At 34.8% G+C, this 17,888-nt stretch overlaps 1 protein-coding gene across 2 annotated transcripts in view; it reads left to right on the plus strand.

Annotated features, from left to right (window-relative positions):
• The window catches only part of LOC149772638 (methenyltetrahydrofolate synthase domain-containing protein-like), a 29,900-nt gene extending 17,812 nt beyond the window's left edge, over positions 1-12,088 (plus strand). For both annotated transcript variants that reach the window (XM_089947542.1, XM_089947543.1), the window contains exons 4-7: positions 598-711; positions 2,208-2,321; positions 3,938-4,028; positions 9,043-12,088. In XM_089947542.1, coding sequence (XP_089803668.1) covers positions 598-711; positions 2,208-2,321; positions 3,938-4,028; positions 9,043-9,995 — 1,272 coding nt within the window. In that variant the 3' untranslated portion in view covers positions 9,996-12,088. The remainder of the gene's footprint in view (positions 1-597; positions 712-2,207; positions 2,322-3,937; positions 4,029-9,042) is intronic.
• The last annotated feature ends 5,800 nt before the right edge of the window (positions 12,089-17,888 follow it).

Below are 17,888 nucleotides of genomic sequence, written 5' to 3' on the forward strand. Positions count from 1 at the left end.
AAGATGTACAGCAGCAAAATGTGCATCAATTTTCTGCATTGCATGTCGCACCAATGTGTGTAAAGGGAAACACTGCATTATCATATATAAACTGGCATTAATTGGTAAAAATGTGTATGTTTGAAAAATTGCTTCTTCAGTGAAACATGAAAATAAAAACGTTTGGTGTTGTGGGGTTTTCATACCATTTTTTTTTTCAGTAGAGGAGCATCCTGGGATGAACCAATGACCTACGGGAAGCTTTTGGCAAGTTTTCTCTCATAGCCATGTTGGCTGAGCAAACTGCTGAAACCCAGGCAGATAGAGGTGAAATGTCAGTTATTGATAAAGACAAGCACTTTGAATCACTTGGCCTCCTGGGACCCCAAATATTGATCTTGAAGTACATATGCATGCACACATGCATACACCTGCACAAACATAATAAATAACACACAAATTTGGGATTAATCTGTTAAACACTTGTTTTCAAAACTTCCAGTCACTCTAAAAATGCACATGTATATTCAACTGTAAATTTGTCGTTTTTAACTATATTAGTTAATAAATCACTCATATACTTTATATGGTATTTTTATTATTTTTATATCTTTTCAGGATTCGATATTAGCTGGAGACAAGTTGACATCAATAGAGGAGTTTAAAAAGGCCAAGGTTGTTAAGATCAATCCTGATAAACCACAGCAACATGCTCGCTTTCTCACGATGGAGGTCAGTTTTTGAAAAGACTTTCACTTTGTTTGTTTTCCCTTTTTAGCAGTTTTTATTAAAGGTGAAGTTTTCATATAGAAATGTTAAATATCGTTGTAAAGTGCAACACTGTTTATATGGACCCATTGGTAGAACATAAACTTATTCTGGTTTTAAAATTATGGGTGGTTGGTTTTTAGCTGATTTTTAGTCAGTGATTTTAATTTTATGGAGACATGAATGATCTATTCTAGAACTGAAAATTTAAGGTGTAAATTCTCATTCCAAATAAGAAAAGAAGGGAATATTTTTCTGAAAATAGGAACAATTTAATGAACAAATATATAAAGCACTTGAAAAAATTATCAGAGTGAATCCCAGTAATCACACATCCTAGAAGATACCCTGAACATGGTGGAGTTATGCAAGTGCCTTCAGAAACAATCATGAAATGAAATTAATTCAGTTAATGAGGAGATCATTTTATGCACGAGTCAAGAAATACCAACCAAAAACAACACATGCTAGCAACTGAATAAGGTAGATGGTGGAAGTGGCAGTTTTGATTCCCAGGTGCTCTCGAAGTTGTTCCATGCATAAAATCCTCAAATGATGGATTAGACTGCCGAAGCCATATAAACCTTTCACGTGGAAGAAAACAATGTGCCACCATGTTTTAAGTCTCAAATTCCACAACATTTTTATGGAATTCTACAGTCTAAGGTGTGTTTGGAATTAACAATGACACTGTAATCATGTCCCATTATAAAGCCACAACAACCATACTGTACATTTGCGTTTAGAGGTAATTAATTTTATATTTTCATATACTGTGAAATGTGGATATTTAGTTTATACACCAATCTTTTAAATTTTTGATGGTCATTATTGCTTTTTTTCTGCATGCTTATTGACAGTGAAATGTATTTTGACAGATTTTCTTGTGAATTTTGGGTGGATATTAAAGTATATTGATCAAAAATTCTATATATTATATAGATATGATTCAAAGGAGAAAGAAGAGGTAAAAAAGAGAAAAAAGGCAGTAACAATGCTGTGTAGTGTAAACATTTGGTGCTGATCATATCATATAGACATAGTTGAGTAAATTTTATGTCATAAGCATTGCTTTAATTCATCTGTCCTATATGCACCTACTTTTGCAACTGAAATATCCCAGGACTTGTGTGGTCATCCAGATTTTATAGTATTTTAGGGGCACTTGTTCTTGTCTGCCCTTTATACTGTCATTCATTTGTCTTTAGTGTTCAGTTTTAGTCCATCTGTTTATACAGTGGGTAATCTGGAGGTCAACTGACATGGATCCCATGTAACTTTTAAGTGTCAGCAGGCACAAAAATGGAATAAAACATAACAAATAAGATTTACATTATGAACGGTAATATGTGAAAATTAAGTTTATTCATTTATCTTGTGACATACAGCATATTTCTGAATAGTATCTCTCTTTTTCCAGCTTCAAAATTGCTGAAATAATTATCTGTTGTACTCTGCAGGCAAACAAGACTCTGCTAGTGCCCACTCCCAGGCTTAGAGAGGGACTCTTCAATAAGATGATCCCACCTAAAGGCAGCAACAAAGACACTCTTAGACGCTGCTCAACCTCTCAGGTAAAACCATCTACTCTGAACAAAGGTTCTGTGTGGCAGAACTTTCTTTGCAACAGTAATTCCATTTAGGGACTGTATCATGACCAGCACAGTTATGATAAGGCCCAGTAATATTTCAAAATGGCACTGGGTCATGTTTGTCCAAGGTCTGGTCATGCAATCCATTTTGTAACATTACCTTATTCTACAAAAGGACCTGGGTTGTTTTGTAATTGAGTAGTTTCCTCTTGATCTAGTACTACATTTGTTTGGTTGGTTGATTGGTTTTAATAGTACTTTAAGCACATTTTTGGCTAATCAGTAATTCACCTATTTCGACTACAAGACCAGACTTTATGACCAAATAATGTTTACTTCCTTAAATGTTGCCACTATGTTTTGTTTTGCAATTTCATGACATTTATTTTTCTAACATTATTGTTGTACATTTTTGTGTGTGCGATATCTAACATTGTAAAGTGCTTAGAGCTTCTAAAAAATTAGGCGCTGTATATATATGCCACATTATTATTATTATTATTATTATATTCTGCTGAAGAAATGGGGGTAAATTGTCTTTCTCGATGATAATCCAAGGCAGCCAACCTGGGCTGGGATTGGGCATGCAACCCATGATTATGAATTCAACTTTATACAACTCAAATACTATGGCTACAACACAATACATTTGGACTAATTATACTTAGTTAAATGGACAAGAGTGGATGGCGCATTGATGTAGTTTATATTACATATGAAATCATATCTGTTTGACTTTGACCTTCTGTTTTTCTTCAGTATTCACTGTGTTCTTAAAATTCCCACTTTAAGTGCTGTAAAATATTGATATCATGAGTTATCTTGATTTGATCATCTCTGTATGTCCATCCTTTTAAGCAGGAGAAATTACAAAAATTTGTGGACACATTTTTGACCTTTATATTTTTTATATTTATATTTTTCTTAACTCATTTTCATATGCAATTTTGTATTTGTAGATAAATTGCTTTGATTTGCAGACCAATATAGAAATTTTGCAAACGCAAACCGAGTTAGTACATTTCAGCAAACATTGCAAGAGATAGACAAATGAAATTCAACTATTTGTGTCAATGTTTATTTTTTTAGGGTTTGTTTTGGAGCATTCCCATTTTGTTGTACACTGGGGCAGTATGGGTCAAAATCAGGTTAAGGCATATTATTGTAATAATGAGTAAACACTGCATTATACCCGTTTCATAAGGGTTTATTATTACTTTATATTGTTTATATTTGTACACTTTTATTTATTTTTTACACCAGAAAAAGATACATTTGAATAGTAATCATAGTCGTTTTTTAAATATTATGGACTCTAGTAGTCCAAAGTAGTCCATAACCTAACTATTTAACTCATATAGTGTATATTCGAGTGTTATCATAGTAAGATGCATGAGGAGATTTACTAAACCAGTCTGCCAGTTAAAAATCTTAACTAATTTATTGTTTTTAATCAAAATATTTTGACCTTTTAATAAAAGTGCTGTCGCTGAATGTTGGAAATAGAAAAAATGAGTTAAAATTTGTGATGCAAAAATGTGTTCAGATGTTCTTTTTGCATGTCATTTACGACACTTATTTATGCTTGATTGTTGTAGGGGCTGAGAGAGTACAGTGTACCAACTGGGCTTATGGACAAGGTTGAAGTCGATGTTGTTGTACTTGGATCAGTGGCTGTTTCAAAAAATGGTAAGGTCATGTGATCCACACATACACCACAATGGTATGTTCCAAAACCCGAAATTTTGAGGTACCCAATTTATATCAGTGTTCTGGTGAACTATCAGAACAAAGGTTACTATTCAGTATTTTTAGAGATGCCAGATTTTTCAAGGGAGCCTTGTGGGTCTTAGAAACTGCCAATCCCAATGTTAAATTGGCTCAGAGCAATATGAAATGCAGAGGAATTTCTTTATTGAAGAAGTTAGTTATCAAATATTGTAGTTCTTATTAGGTTAGATGATGTCATTTAGAGGTCTCCATCCCTTTTTTTTTTTAACCAAGAAAAGATAAACAAAATATGGAAAGGCCAGCTGGTCAAGTCACAGAGACGGTTATCTACATGTCATTATATGCACACATCTCAAAACTTAATGTTCATATGTAGCTGGTTGAAAAATGTAACCCACCACCTGTCTGTCTGAATTTCATGTTCAGTGAGTAATTTTCTATCTTGTTTTTGGGTGAGATTCTTTTATTCTGTCAAATCCATTAGATATTCCTCATTTCCATTATCAACAACCACCATTGTGAAGTTAAAATGTGTTTGGTGTACTCTGTTAATTTTATTTTAATGGATATAGTTTTTAATAAAAAAAAGAATTCGGACAACAAATACTTGCCTTAGATAAAGTTTAAACATAAAATTGACCACATAAAGGAATTCAATGAGGAATTTCCTTTCATTCAGTCCAGATGGAAAGATGATACTTACGGTGTCCCAGATTCAGTTTTCATTTAGTTGGCAGGTCTGGATTATTGGTGTTGATCAGTTTTAATGGCTGCAGATTGTTATATTGTGACATACTATTAGACTGTTCCACATTAAATACTGGATCACAAGTCAGTGTCTACAGTATATACATACAACTTGACTAATTCGTGAACTGTATAGAATCAGATTTTCCATCACATAATATGCCATTTATGAAGACCTTGCTCAGACGAGCAAGATCCGTGCATATTATCATAATAAACTTGCATCAGATTAATTAACTTTCCAAACGTGCTGAGGGCATATATCAGAAATTTTTTTTCTCATCAAATTCATATGTGCTTTTATCATTAAGAATTTGTATTAGTTAATGAGGGAAATTCATGCATCCTGATAAGGTGATCTTGCATCTGGTTGATTATACTTGTTACCACTCTTAGGGGCTCATATTTTTTATTCATTTGTGATCAAAGCTGAGGTACGTGCTAATATCATTAAAATCTTGGATGAATTTGTTATTAAGCAATGAACATGATCAACTCGCATCGTCGATGTGGTCTTGCATTGGTTAAGCTTATCTTCTTGCCACTGTTGAAGCTATATTTTTTATCAGAGTTTGATCAAATTTCAAACTTCTCAATATTAATGCGGTACCTTGCACTTCATTTGACGAGCTTGTTAACCCATCTAGACCTAGATTTCTCGAGCAGTTTTTATAAAAATTGTTAAATGGGTTTATGTCATTAAGATCTTTACACTCTTCCAAGTAACGCTACAGTTTTCCTGTTATCCTTAATAGAAAAAGATGAAATCAAATGCAACCTTGTGATTTTCATGAGTTTTTCCTGCACCAAATATACTTACTATCACATATAGCCTATCTTGTTCTGAAAAAATGTCTTTGACCCATAACAGGGTGAAATATGCAGGTGTGATATGGCAAACTTAATTAACCAAATTTGCTGACATCTCATTCTATAGAAAACTTTAGACTAACTAATACCAGTATTTTCACAATGATAATTATGTGTAAGGACTTTTTAATTAATAATTAACAAAGTGTACCTGAATCACATCAGCAATTCAATCTGTTCAAACCAATGACCTGAAATGCTCAACTGTTAGGACAATATCATCAGTTCTATACCTTGGATTCAAAGGGTAGAGGACACTGTGTCCCCCTTTCCAATAGAATCTTGAGAAACACTTCAAATGGCCAAAGTAAAATACTAAATATTAATAAATGTTATGATTTTTCTTTTTAAATCTAATTACATTTCAAGTTTTTCTACCTTGACATTACAATCTGCATTCACTCTCATCTTTCCTTTGAAAATTTGCATTTTTGTAATATTTTCTGTGTTTGATGAAAATATTGTTTGAAAACCTAGTCCACCTGGGGAAAAAAATCTGCACTAAGGAATTCTCCATTCCAGATCATACTCTTATTTAACTTGTGTTCATTTATCTAATGGCATTTAACATTTTAAAAAGTTCCCATTTTTTTCTGAATTTTTTTTATATATAGACTAATAATTCATTAAATAAGTGCCAAACTTGTGTCAAAAAGTTTTTTACTCAAGAAATGTATGTTTAAAAATTCCATGTTTTTTTATAAATTATTTTCTTGTAGAAATTCAATAAGTGCCAAACTTATTTCCAAAATATTTTTGCTCCAGTAATGTACTATTGTTTGTCATTACTTCATCCTCAGAAATGTTAGACTAGCAGCTATCTGTGACTTTGCATTGCAACTTGGGAGACAGTAAGAAGTCACTAGTGTGATTATGTGCAACCATTTTTTTTTAATAGTGGATATTAGTTGCCATCAGAGGTGATTATTGCCTTGGCTAATTTTGGACACTGCAAACACCAGCTGTTTAGTTGTGTAATTGATTCTGATAATGCTGCTTGAACTTTATGCTGGTAAGTGATAAAACCTAAATTATAATGATACAGAAACAAAATTGCTCTGTTTTTATTAAATTCCATTGCATTAGTTTTCTTTTTGTTTTTGCTATAATTTCTTGTAGCAAGGTAGAGTTGGTGTTCTTGTGCAGTCTCTGAGTTTGAGAAAATTCATATTATCGTGTGCCAGGCAATAATAGGACTAGGATGAAGTTGGTCAGGATAAGACACTTGTCCAAAGTTGCTTGTCCTGGACAAGTACATATAAGAAAAAAAATTGTATTCATCTTGTTTCTCCATACAATTTTGGACAGAAGAAATCTGCTTTCATCCGATGTGAAAATGTTATATTCTCATTGATGCTATATATGTGCTCATTTACTTTCTTTTAAAATAAGCCAGAATATTTGTAACCTAAATCTTCATTTACAAACCTGTATTAAAAGTTGCATTGACTGGTAAACACTGTAATAGAGGCCAATTATTAGTATTTTGTCACAGGATTTTCTGTCACTGCTGCCCTCTGAATAGATCTGATGCATCTTCCATCATGTCATAAGAGGCAGCTAATGGAATCAACTTTTGTGTCCAAAGATATGTCCAATGACGACGTTATGATTGAAAGGTCTTGATAATTTTAATTAGTGAGGGTTTGGTTTACTATAAAAATTTGAATTTTATACTTAAAGAAATTTACTGTTTTTATCCGACTTTTTCTGTATTGTGTGGGCATTTTTTTAAATGCATAAACTTTCGCGGCTTATAGTAACGTTATTATGTAAAACCAATAAGAACAAAATCTCCTGAGATATTAATCTTACTTGAAATGAATTATGTATCTGGTATATTACAGTAAAAAATAGTGGCACATGGTGATCCAGAACTTACCAATTAAAATGGTAAGAGATCAGCTGACCATGCAGACAAAATCTTGGCATCAACACTGACCTCCACTAGTGAACATTGTTTTTAACTTGGTTTAAACTGAATAATTGTCATCAAAATATGCCAGGGTATATAATGAACATTATATAGGGACCTAAAATAATTTGTATCTTGTTGTGTTAACTATTGTGAGACCTAGATTTGAACTCTTTTAGTAGTATTGGCAATTTTGCATTAATTTGTAAATGTTTGAAAGTCCTAAAAAGTAAACCATGGGAGCAGAATTTGCAGGTGAGAAGTAGCATTCCATGAAATCCCTTTTGTCAAGTTACTGTAATTTTGTCACCATGCTTTCACAGAAGCACCAGGATATTGTGATGCAGACATTCTTTACACGTTTGATTTTTCTGACCCATTTCTACCATCATATTTAGATACATGAAACTTGGGTCAGTGATAGTTGGATGGGTATAGCTTGCATATACTGGAGGAATTTTGATCATGCTCATAGATTCAGTAATGTGGAGATAGAGGGTATGGGTACTCGCGAATTCTGTTAAATCAACCTGTGTGATCAATGACCAAAGTAGCAACAAATGCCAGACATCGACCCTTGGATGATGCCCTGGGTTACTTTCCGCTACCTTGATAATTCACTCCTGCATCTGAACTTAAAACGGTTGAAATCCTTACTCTATAATCATGTATACAGTTTGTAAGAATAAATTTTGTCCCCAGCTGAGCTCTTAACCCTTTGGGACCAGCTCAGGAAGTTCAAACTTTGGTATTGACATGAAAAAGGTGATGCTGATAGACACACAGACCAGCCAACCCTTACGTTTTTGCCAAAAGTCTTGGGAAACTTTACCCATAACCCTTTAACTCATGGGAGCGTCTTTGGACGCCTCTACTCCATTCACATGGAAGCGCCTTTGGACGCCTGCTGTAAACAACAGCCATTGTGAGCTGGTTTTTGTAGCGCCACCTTCAGGGAAAACCCCCCATTAGATACTACATTCATTTCTGCGAAATACAATTACGTCAGATCACGTGGTTGCCGTTTATGCACTGGGTATGGGAGAAAACTTGCCAGTAGCTTCTCGAGGGTCGGTGGTTCTTTCTGGGGATTTCCCAGGTCCATCCTCCACCATTAATACTGACCGCCATGTATAGCCTATTGTGTGCTGAAAAATGGCGTTAAACCCTACAACAGCAACATTTTCCAGCTTGACAGTAGCAGCTTATATTTTGTTACACCTTACTAAAATCTAGTCAATCCTATGGAGAAAAAAATCAACTACTTTACTGAGACAGACTTGTCAGGGTTGGCAGGTCTGGAAACATGTTTTACAAATACCTGATTATGGTGTACTTTTTGACAACTCCTCAACCTTTCATTGGTACCACAGAGTTACCACTTGCTCTTCATAAGATTCTGTCAAAAATAATCGAACCTCTTTTCTTTTTAATGATTAGGTTTCAGGATTGGAAAAGGGGAAGGATTTGCTGACCTTGAATATGCCATGATGTGTGCCATGGGAGCCATCCAGCCGGATACTGTTGTTGTGACAACCGTGGATAGTTGTCAGGTATTTGATATCCCAGAGCACTTGATCAAGGACCATGATGTGCACGTGGATTACATCCTTACGCCTACAGAGGTCATCAAGTGCAACCGTACCCGCAAGCAGCCTTCTGGAATCATCTGGTCAGCTCTGGATTTCAACAAGTTTAGACAGGTCCCAATCCTGCGTCAGCTGCGAGAAATGGATATAGAAGCAGGCCGAGACGTGACCTTGAAGGAGGGTGTGGAAGAAAAGCTGAAATTGGCAGATCAGAGGAGAGAAGAGATGAGACAGAGACGAGAGGAGCAACTTAATTCCCAGAATGAGGATGGTGATGGGGGAGACAGGGAGAGAAACTTGTACAGACGTCGCCGACCACGACAGTTCCGTAGAGACCGGCCCAGAAGACGACCAATGAGAACAGATGATCGGTCTGAATCAGAAACTGAGGGGACTAAAGAAAGTAATCAAGAGGAGAGTGACCGCAGAGCTAAAGGAGACAATTATGAAGCTGATGATAATAGGCGTAGGAGACCAATCCAGAGAAGGAGAAGGAGACAGCGACGCCCACCAACCATTTTTGTGGGTGGACTACCACGATCTCTACGTGTCAGCGAATTCAAAGCTAAGGTGAGGGAAAATTCAGTCCAACCTATACGAGTTATCTGGAGAGGCCCGAGTGGTCATGCATTCTTACAGTTTGAGACGGCCGATAAAATGGAAGCGGCATTAGAGGCTCTTGGAGATCTACATATTGATGACAAGAAGCTGAGAGTTGAGGAAAGCAAGCCACGTAGTGAGAGATTTAATGAAGATTCAGAGCAGTCTCAAGCTGTGAATGAAGTGAATGAGGAGGCTTCTTAAGCTCTTTTTCTTCTTTGCCATTTGATTGAAGAAAATAGTTATTTTCTTGAAAATTGTCAGGTCCGAGATCGGATAAATATGATTATAATAATTATTGCTTTAAAGTCCCACTGGAGCTGGTGATGTCAAGTCCAGTTTACATATTTTTTTGCATTTCAAAAGGAGACACACCAGACATGGGGACATGTTGGTTCCTTTCCTCACAGCAGAGAGCTTCATGTTAGGCTTGTTTGGCCAAAGGTTGCTTGGTATTTTCCATAGATGAAAAGGACACTTGAGACATTTGCATATGATGCAGTTTTCCTTGCAAACCCATCTTTATGGTGGCAGACATTCTAAATTTATAGTATCTCCCTTGATTTTGGAGGAGACGAGAATAGTCTCACCTTGACAGTGCATATTGTAATCTATTGAAATTCAAAAATGAAGAAGCGTTGTATATTAAACACAAGGCAGCAATATAGGAATGATAGGTATTACAGGGCAATGGTTTTTAGAATTGAGCATATGCTACTGTTAGCATCTTGCATAAAATGTTTCTTTATATGTCATTATACCTTTAGAGATATGTATTACGTGTAAGCGAGGAAGGAGTGTTTATTCATGTTTGTGATCAATTTTAGTTCAATCACTATATTTTGTATCAATACATACACAATTAAATTATTTAACCATACAAACAAAGATCATATTTATAAATTGCATAATAGACTATATTTAGGATCTGTGATGTGATATGGTCATTGAATAAGGTCACAAAGGAATGACTAAGAAAAAAAATATTGAAAGTTCAACTCCTATTAAAGAAAATACAGGAATTCACTTCTTTTTTTTCAGAGTAAATGTTCTGTAATTTCTTTTTACTGAATTCTTCCATTAGTTTTTCTAAAATACATGATCTTGGGATAATGATCCTGTATGTTTGATACATCTTTCCTTGACAACATAAATTTTATGTTGTTTTATCCATAACAGTTCAATATATGAATGCCAATTTTCATATTAAAATTACATATCGTTGTGAAATAATGCAATTTTTATAATTTACTGATGATTCCACTACAAAATATCTAACTACAAACAAGAATGGATCATTTTTATTTTTTATTTGGGGATCATTTGTCTGTTTTCTCATTATTTAGATAAAACTTTTTTCATTATGTTCAAGAAGTTTGAATTCAAAAAATTAAAATTGATTTTTAAAAAATGAAAAACTTTTTCTTTGACGGCTTTTAAAAATAGCAATGTTAACTGTTGAACTTCTAGACAATTGTTCTTCGAAGAAACTCACTTCAGACAGATAGTAAAAGAGCACTTGATTTTTTTGAAAATATTGCTTGCCTTTTTGAATGTGTGCCTGCAAAACAGGGTCTCCTTTATTTTCTTTGAATCGACAGAAGAACAAAAAATGTGGACCCTGTTATATTTGAGGGTTGTGGAATGGACGAGTGGACGAATTAAATAAGAGTAGATCTAGATCTGTTCTGTTTGCAGCTGGGTATGTATGATGCATGGCCAAAAAATGGTAAAAAGAAAATGAAACACTCCTTACCTAAACATGTTAATTGTACAAATCCACTATGACCATTTTATTTGTGTAAGAATTGATACTTGAAGTGCTATTCTAATGAAGAAAGCTCAATTCTGATGAAATCCTCAGGTTTATCAATCAACTTGAAGTGATATGAGCAGTATGATAGTACACATATGTAGCTCAGACAGAGCTCTTTTTTTTTTAAAGACTGCACTTTGCATTATGTATCTGACATGTTAGACGTGCTACAGAACATGGCATGCAGTTATTACACAAGTATCATTTTGCACCTGTGATTTGACTTCTTGTAGACCAATGCACATAGTCCTTGTGCTGTTTTGCTGATTTATCAATTGTTACATGCATTGGTCAATCACTTAACGTTTTTTGGTTGTTTTGAATTCTTTTCTTGTTGAAAACATTTAAAAGTTGTTATTTTTATATGTTCAATCCAATTTAACTGTCTTCTCCTGAACATGTATTTTCACACAACTTTATAGTGCTGAATTGGGATAGCTGTGACACTTGATCTATTGTAAAATAAAATTTACCAATATTATCACTTTGTCTTTCATATTGTACTTGCAGAGTAATAAGTAGTTTTGCATATCACTGGAATATGCAACATGTTAGCACAGAAATTATCTTGAATAGGTCACAAGTTTAAACTTAAACTAAAAGATCGATTGCAGAATTATAAATTGGTTATATTTGTCTCCAGAAATACAAGTTTCTGTGTAAATTCTGTGTTCTACTCGAGAAAAGTTTTTCATCACTTCTCTTTATCATGAGCTCTGAAAGTTTAATACATTAAAATTTTCCAAATATTTGCATTTAGTAATGTCAATGACATTATATAAAAAAGCTCTACCTGAAAAACATTGAATAAAAATTGTTTTTCTAGCAGAATGATGTGCACATTTTCCCAATATTACAATCAACAACAAATATTGAACTTGTGCCAACATAACCCAGAAATTGAGCGGTGATGCCATTTCTCATCAATAATACTGGTATCCATGTGACCAGGAAACGTTGTGACTATTAGTATTTTAAAAACCAGCGTGCCGTGTTGTCTCGGTTATCATTTGTTCCACTTTTTTGTCAATTTTCAAGAATGTTGATAAAATCTTCTGCTTCCTTTTTCTAAACTGATGGAAAGAAATTGATTGCACATAGAGGTTAATGCAGCTTCTCAGGTTCAAGAAGTGTTCTCTTTCCCCATGGTCGAGAAAATTAAATTATGTTGCTGTTGTGGGTTTTAACACCATTTAATGGTGGAGAAAGAACCTGGGAAAAACTACCGACCCAGGAGAAGCTACTGGCAATTAAATTTTGAAAAAAGGTGCATACATATGATGGCTTAAGTATAATCAATAGTTATTACTGGTATTTAGAGCCTAATGTGAAGTTGATTAGAGTTCGTGTCCATTTTCATTATGGTTTTTGCAAGAGAACATTGCTTGAAATCGTTAGAATTTCACCAAAATAGAGTGCAGCTACATGTACTTACAAAACAAAGAGTTCAATTTTCCAGTTGTTTATGCATTATCATCAAAAGTGTTTCTGGATCCTTATTGCCCATCTCTTAATTTCTATTCACATGGCATTTGACAGTTTTTAGACTGGTATTTTGAATGAATGAATTGAATTTTCTTTATGGCCTGTAATTTTTTGTCCTGTTTCCATGGCATTACGTTACCAAAGATTGTTCTATTTACGCCAGATTTGATATGTATCTTTATAATGAAAATGCTTTGAGTTTGATTTGCAGATTTTCACAAGACATGTACCTATCTTTACGGTCCTTGAATTCCCAATCTTAACTATTGAGGCATTGCCAAGTAAGATCGTCGTAAACGCCCATTTGTCCGAAAATTACTACGCCTAACAGTAAACACATTTCGGTCTGACACAGTGAGGCCAAATAGTGAATACCCTTAGATCTGACACGAGGAGACCTAATAGTAAACATCCTTAGGTCTGACACATTCAGTGAGGCCAAACATTAAACACCATTAGTTCTGACAAAATTAATGAGGCCAAATAGTATACCTAAAATTTTATATCGTGTGATCAAGACTTGAATTATGGACTTTTCACGTGCATGTACTTCACGCATTATGGATTCTTCTGCACAATTGTTGTCAGTGCACACGTGTATTTTACATAAGCTTGGTTTTCAATTAATCAAAATTTCCATTGTTTATTTTCTCTGTGTAAAATCCTACTCACTGATGACAGGTTACCTCTTGCAAAATTTGACTTCATTAACCACCCACACCCTGACCGCTCTGGTGGCCTAGTGGTTAGAGCGTCCGCCTCGGATGCGGGAGGTCGTGGGTTCGATCCCTAGTCGAGTCATACCAAAGACTTACAAAAATGGTACTAACAGCTGACTCGCTTTGGCGCTCAGCATTAAGAGGTTAGTGTTAGGACTGGTCGGTCTGGTGTCGGGATAATGTGACTGGATGGGACATCATGCTACATGTCTGTGGCATGATGCCCCAGTGCTAGACATCACTATAAACTGTCACACTGCAGACATCGTAGCGATATGACTGACATTTTTTGGGAAGCTATGTTAAAATCAAAATCACACACACACAACCCAGCACTTATCTCAGCATCCGCTTACGTTGACAATATTGCCTTGTTCACTGGGTTATTGAAATAAACTGGTAGTATTGTATTATAGAAACGGCGACAATTTTGAAACTGGGCGACAAAGTATTGAGGTTGACGATATTTTTTGGCCACAACTTTATTAATATCAGTGCCATCCCTGGACTACTAATTTTTGTTGTTATCGTTTTCATATGCATATAACGCAACATGTTATATATTTATAAGGAACAATCAATGACAGGGATTACCTTTTATTATAATAGTAGCCATGTGCATTCTGAGAGTGAACGGTGTAATAGATAGAGCAAAAACAATAGAATGCAAGTCACGGGTTAGCCTCCAGCAGCAGCAAGTGACATGTTATCCAGGTGATGTTAAATATTATGTGGAACACCAATGTGGTTATTCTTCCTAAATGTTTGTACAGTCTATTTCAAAAAGGTCACATTTCAACAATACCTTTAAAAACATCATGAACAATTTATACAGGTGTTTGTTCAAGAATAATTAAACTTTTATTTTGCTCAGAATTGTTTAAATATTGAAATTCTGCCGACATTAAAATTGTACTGCCTCCCAGTGGACTGCACGCTGGCTTTAGATCAGTTATATTGCCAGGAAGTCTACTCGAACAAAGAAACGGCGACTGCGGAAGTCATTATAGGTTAGAGTCCACTTGAATTTTACTGGCATCGTGCTGCGTCTGTGTGTCAAACATGTATTCTTTGTCAGATGGTTCTTCCTCCGCCATTAATACTGGCCGCCATGCATATCCTATCGTGTGCTGAAAAATGGCGTTAAACCCCACAACAACAACAACATCGACAGAAACATTTATCTACGGCTGTAGTACGGCCTAGGTTGTATTTTATCACCCATTTTATTTAATTTCTTTTTAATTTACTTCCAAACATGTCTGACCAGTATAGCATCATCGTCTTAGTCATCATCATCATGTTACAATGAGAAAATTAGTTTGAATTTTCATTCACACTATCAACAAAGATTCTGTCAGAGTGGCAATATGAGCTACCAAACGCTTTTCAAACTCGAGCGATATCAAACGACGCGGACTGGATTGGATGCCAGTGAACGCCATTTTGAACATTAATTTCGAAAGAAATGTATACTAAAATGAGTTGAAAATTATATTATGCAATATTTCCCTCAAACAAAATATGTTACCTAGACTGTTTAATTGTCTTATTGGTACTGTTTTACTCGTATACATTTATGGAAGTGTCAGAAGTCAGTGGAATCTTATAAGCGTACAAAATAGTACATTGTCAAACTGTATAAATTAAAGAATATTTGAAGTTTATTTTATAATTTTCCAATATATGAACATGCGTTTCTCCAATCACTAAACGCAACAAAATATCTTCTTTTTTTTCCTTTCACTTAATTCCTTTCTTAAAGAACGTAAAACCCGGCGTAGTTTAGCAAAATACACAATTCCGTTTGTGAATAACAGCAAACTTACATAAACTTGGAAGACTGTATAAAGGCTTGATAAATCTGTAAATAGATATGAAAATTAGCCATTTATGTGTATTATGAGAACAGTTTGGCAAAATAAAGAATTAGAGTGAAATCCATCCATACCCTAAACAGTATGTATAGAAGTCGTTGTCATATCCATCCTAAAAACTCGAACGAATTTATCACACATAATCGATTTTCAAAGACAAGTGTGAGCTCTTGATTGCAATTTTTCATTAACTAAACGCTTTTCACAAAGTATAAATCATAACTGAGAAAATAAACAAAGCTTAACTCTGATGGATATTGGGACATATTCCACGTACTACGAGTGCAATTCGAGCAGTTATTGTATCCTTAACAATCAAGGCTATACTCGATGAAAATTGCATACTTGCTCTGATTTTAGACTTTTATAAAATGACACATACATCTCCAAGAAAATACTCATTTTCTATGTAGAATTCTGTGCAAGTGCTTTGCATTCTATGTGCAATTCTGGGCAAGTGGTTCGCATTATGTGTACAATTCTGATCCGGTGATTCGCAATCTGTGTGCAAATCTGGGCAGGTAGCAGCACATTTTATACGCCCCACACAATTTTCTATATATCTTCGAATGACTGAATTTTGTCATGATCATTAGGAAAGCTATAATGATGCCCAATTTTTTTGTTGTCTCGTGCAAGTCTGCTCTATGCCGAAATAAATAAATCTTAATGACATTTCGCTTGGTTGTATTTAAACCACCGTTTTGTTTAGGTTTGGAGTGGGTGTTTTGGGTTTTCAGCTTGTTTAGTGGTTTTCTTTGTTTGTTTTTTTCCTCCAGGTTATTTAGAGGGTGGGCTAGTTTTAGCGGGTAGTGTGTAGAAGTTCATATTAAATACTAATTAAAGGCTTTGATTTAATAATGCAAGAGAATACCGACAAATCCTAACAGTTAGCTTGAAAATTAAGGTGATCGATAAATAAATATGACGAATTTAATTCGTCTTTGTTACTCCGCACTCCAACTCTCATCCTCATCATCCTGTCTCTTTTTCTTCACCTACCGCTTCGGTGGCCTAGTGGTTAGAGCGTCCGCCTCGGATGCAAGAGGTTGTGGGTTCTATCCCCGGCCGAGTCATACCAAAGACTTGCAAAAATGGTACTAACAGCTGCCTCTCTTGGCGCTCAGCATTAAGAGGTTAGTGTTAGGACTGGTCGGCCTGGTGTCAGGATAATGTGACTGGGTGGGACATCATGCAAACATGTTTGCGGCATAATGCCCCAGTGCTAGACATCACTATAAACTGTTACACTGCAGACTTCGTAGTGACTGAAAAATTGTTAAAGCTACGTTAAAAATCCAAGTCACAAAAAAAAAAACATTTTATTTACCACCTGCACCTCCTCGTCCTGTTTCTTTTTGTCGTCTTACCCTCATGACATGTGATCGCTTAATATTTCGTGAATAATTTGTGGAATTTTGTTATTTTCAGTGCTCAAAGAAATTGTTTTTAGGCACAGGTCCCGGACTGATAACTTAAATAAACTCACAAGCCCGGACTGAAATTGCACAAGCCCGGACAGTTTATATATATCAACTCTCAAATCGGGAAAAAAACCTCCCCATTTTGGAGGTATTTCCACACGTATCTCCCGATCTCATAATATCTCTTGATTTTGTTTGCAGAGAACTCCCAGTTATTTCATTATGTCTGTCAATCTTCATTTCTCACAACAAATACATAAATAGATATTTTCGTATGCAATCCACAGATGCCATATTATATTGTATCGCTTGTGAATACAGCTGTGAGGAAATTAATATCACATTACAAAGTTGTTTTTCTTCAGTAAATATAATGTTATTATTAAATATTATTCACGTAAATTTCAGATTTTTAAAAATCCCTACAACAGTACTATATTTACAACAAAAATATTGTCACCAATTAGTTTCAATCCCATGAATGATCACTGTGAATGTTGCGTACTTTTCTTTGCAAACATAATCACATCTCCATTTCCACCAAAGAAATTAAGCCAGTAAACACCTGACATTCCTCTACCGTATTTATAAACTTTAATTACCATGATTAAATTAAAAGAAGGAATTGAACAAAATATACCACACAGTGTATGTTCCCACAAAGAGCTAATTCGGAGTAAATATTTTATTTAGTAAACAGTGTTACCTGTCTTAAGAGTTTAACCTAAAGAAATAAGATGGGATATAAAACGTGAGAAAAACAATTGTAACATGTA

This window comes from Sinohyriopsis cumingii, unplaced genomic scaffold, assembly GCF_028554795.1.
Source record: "Sinohyriopsis cumingii isolate HCF-2022 unplaced genomic scaffold, ASM2855479v2 utg001328l, whole genome shotgun sequence".
In the NCBI taxonomy this organism is placed as follows: domain Eukaryota; kingdom Metazoa; phylum Mollusca; class Bivalvia; order Unionida; family Unionidae; genus Sinohyriopsis; species Sinohyriopsis cumingii.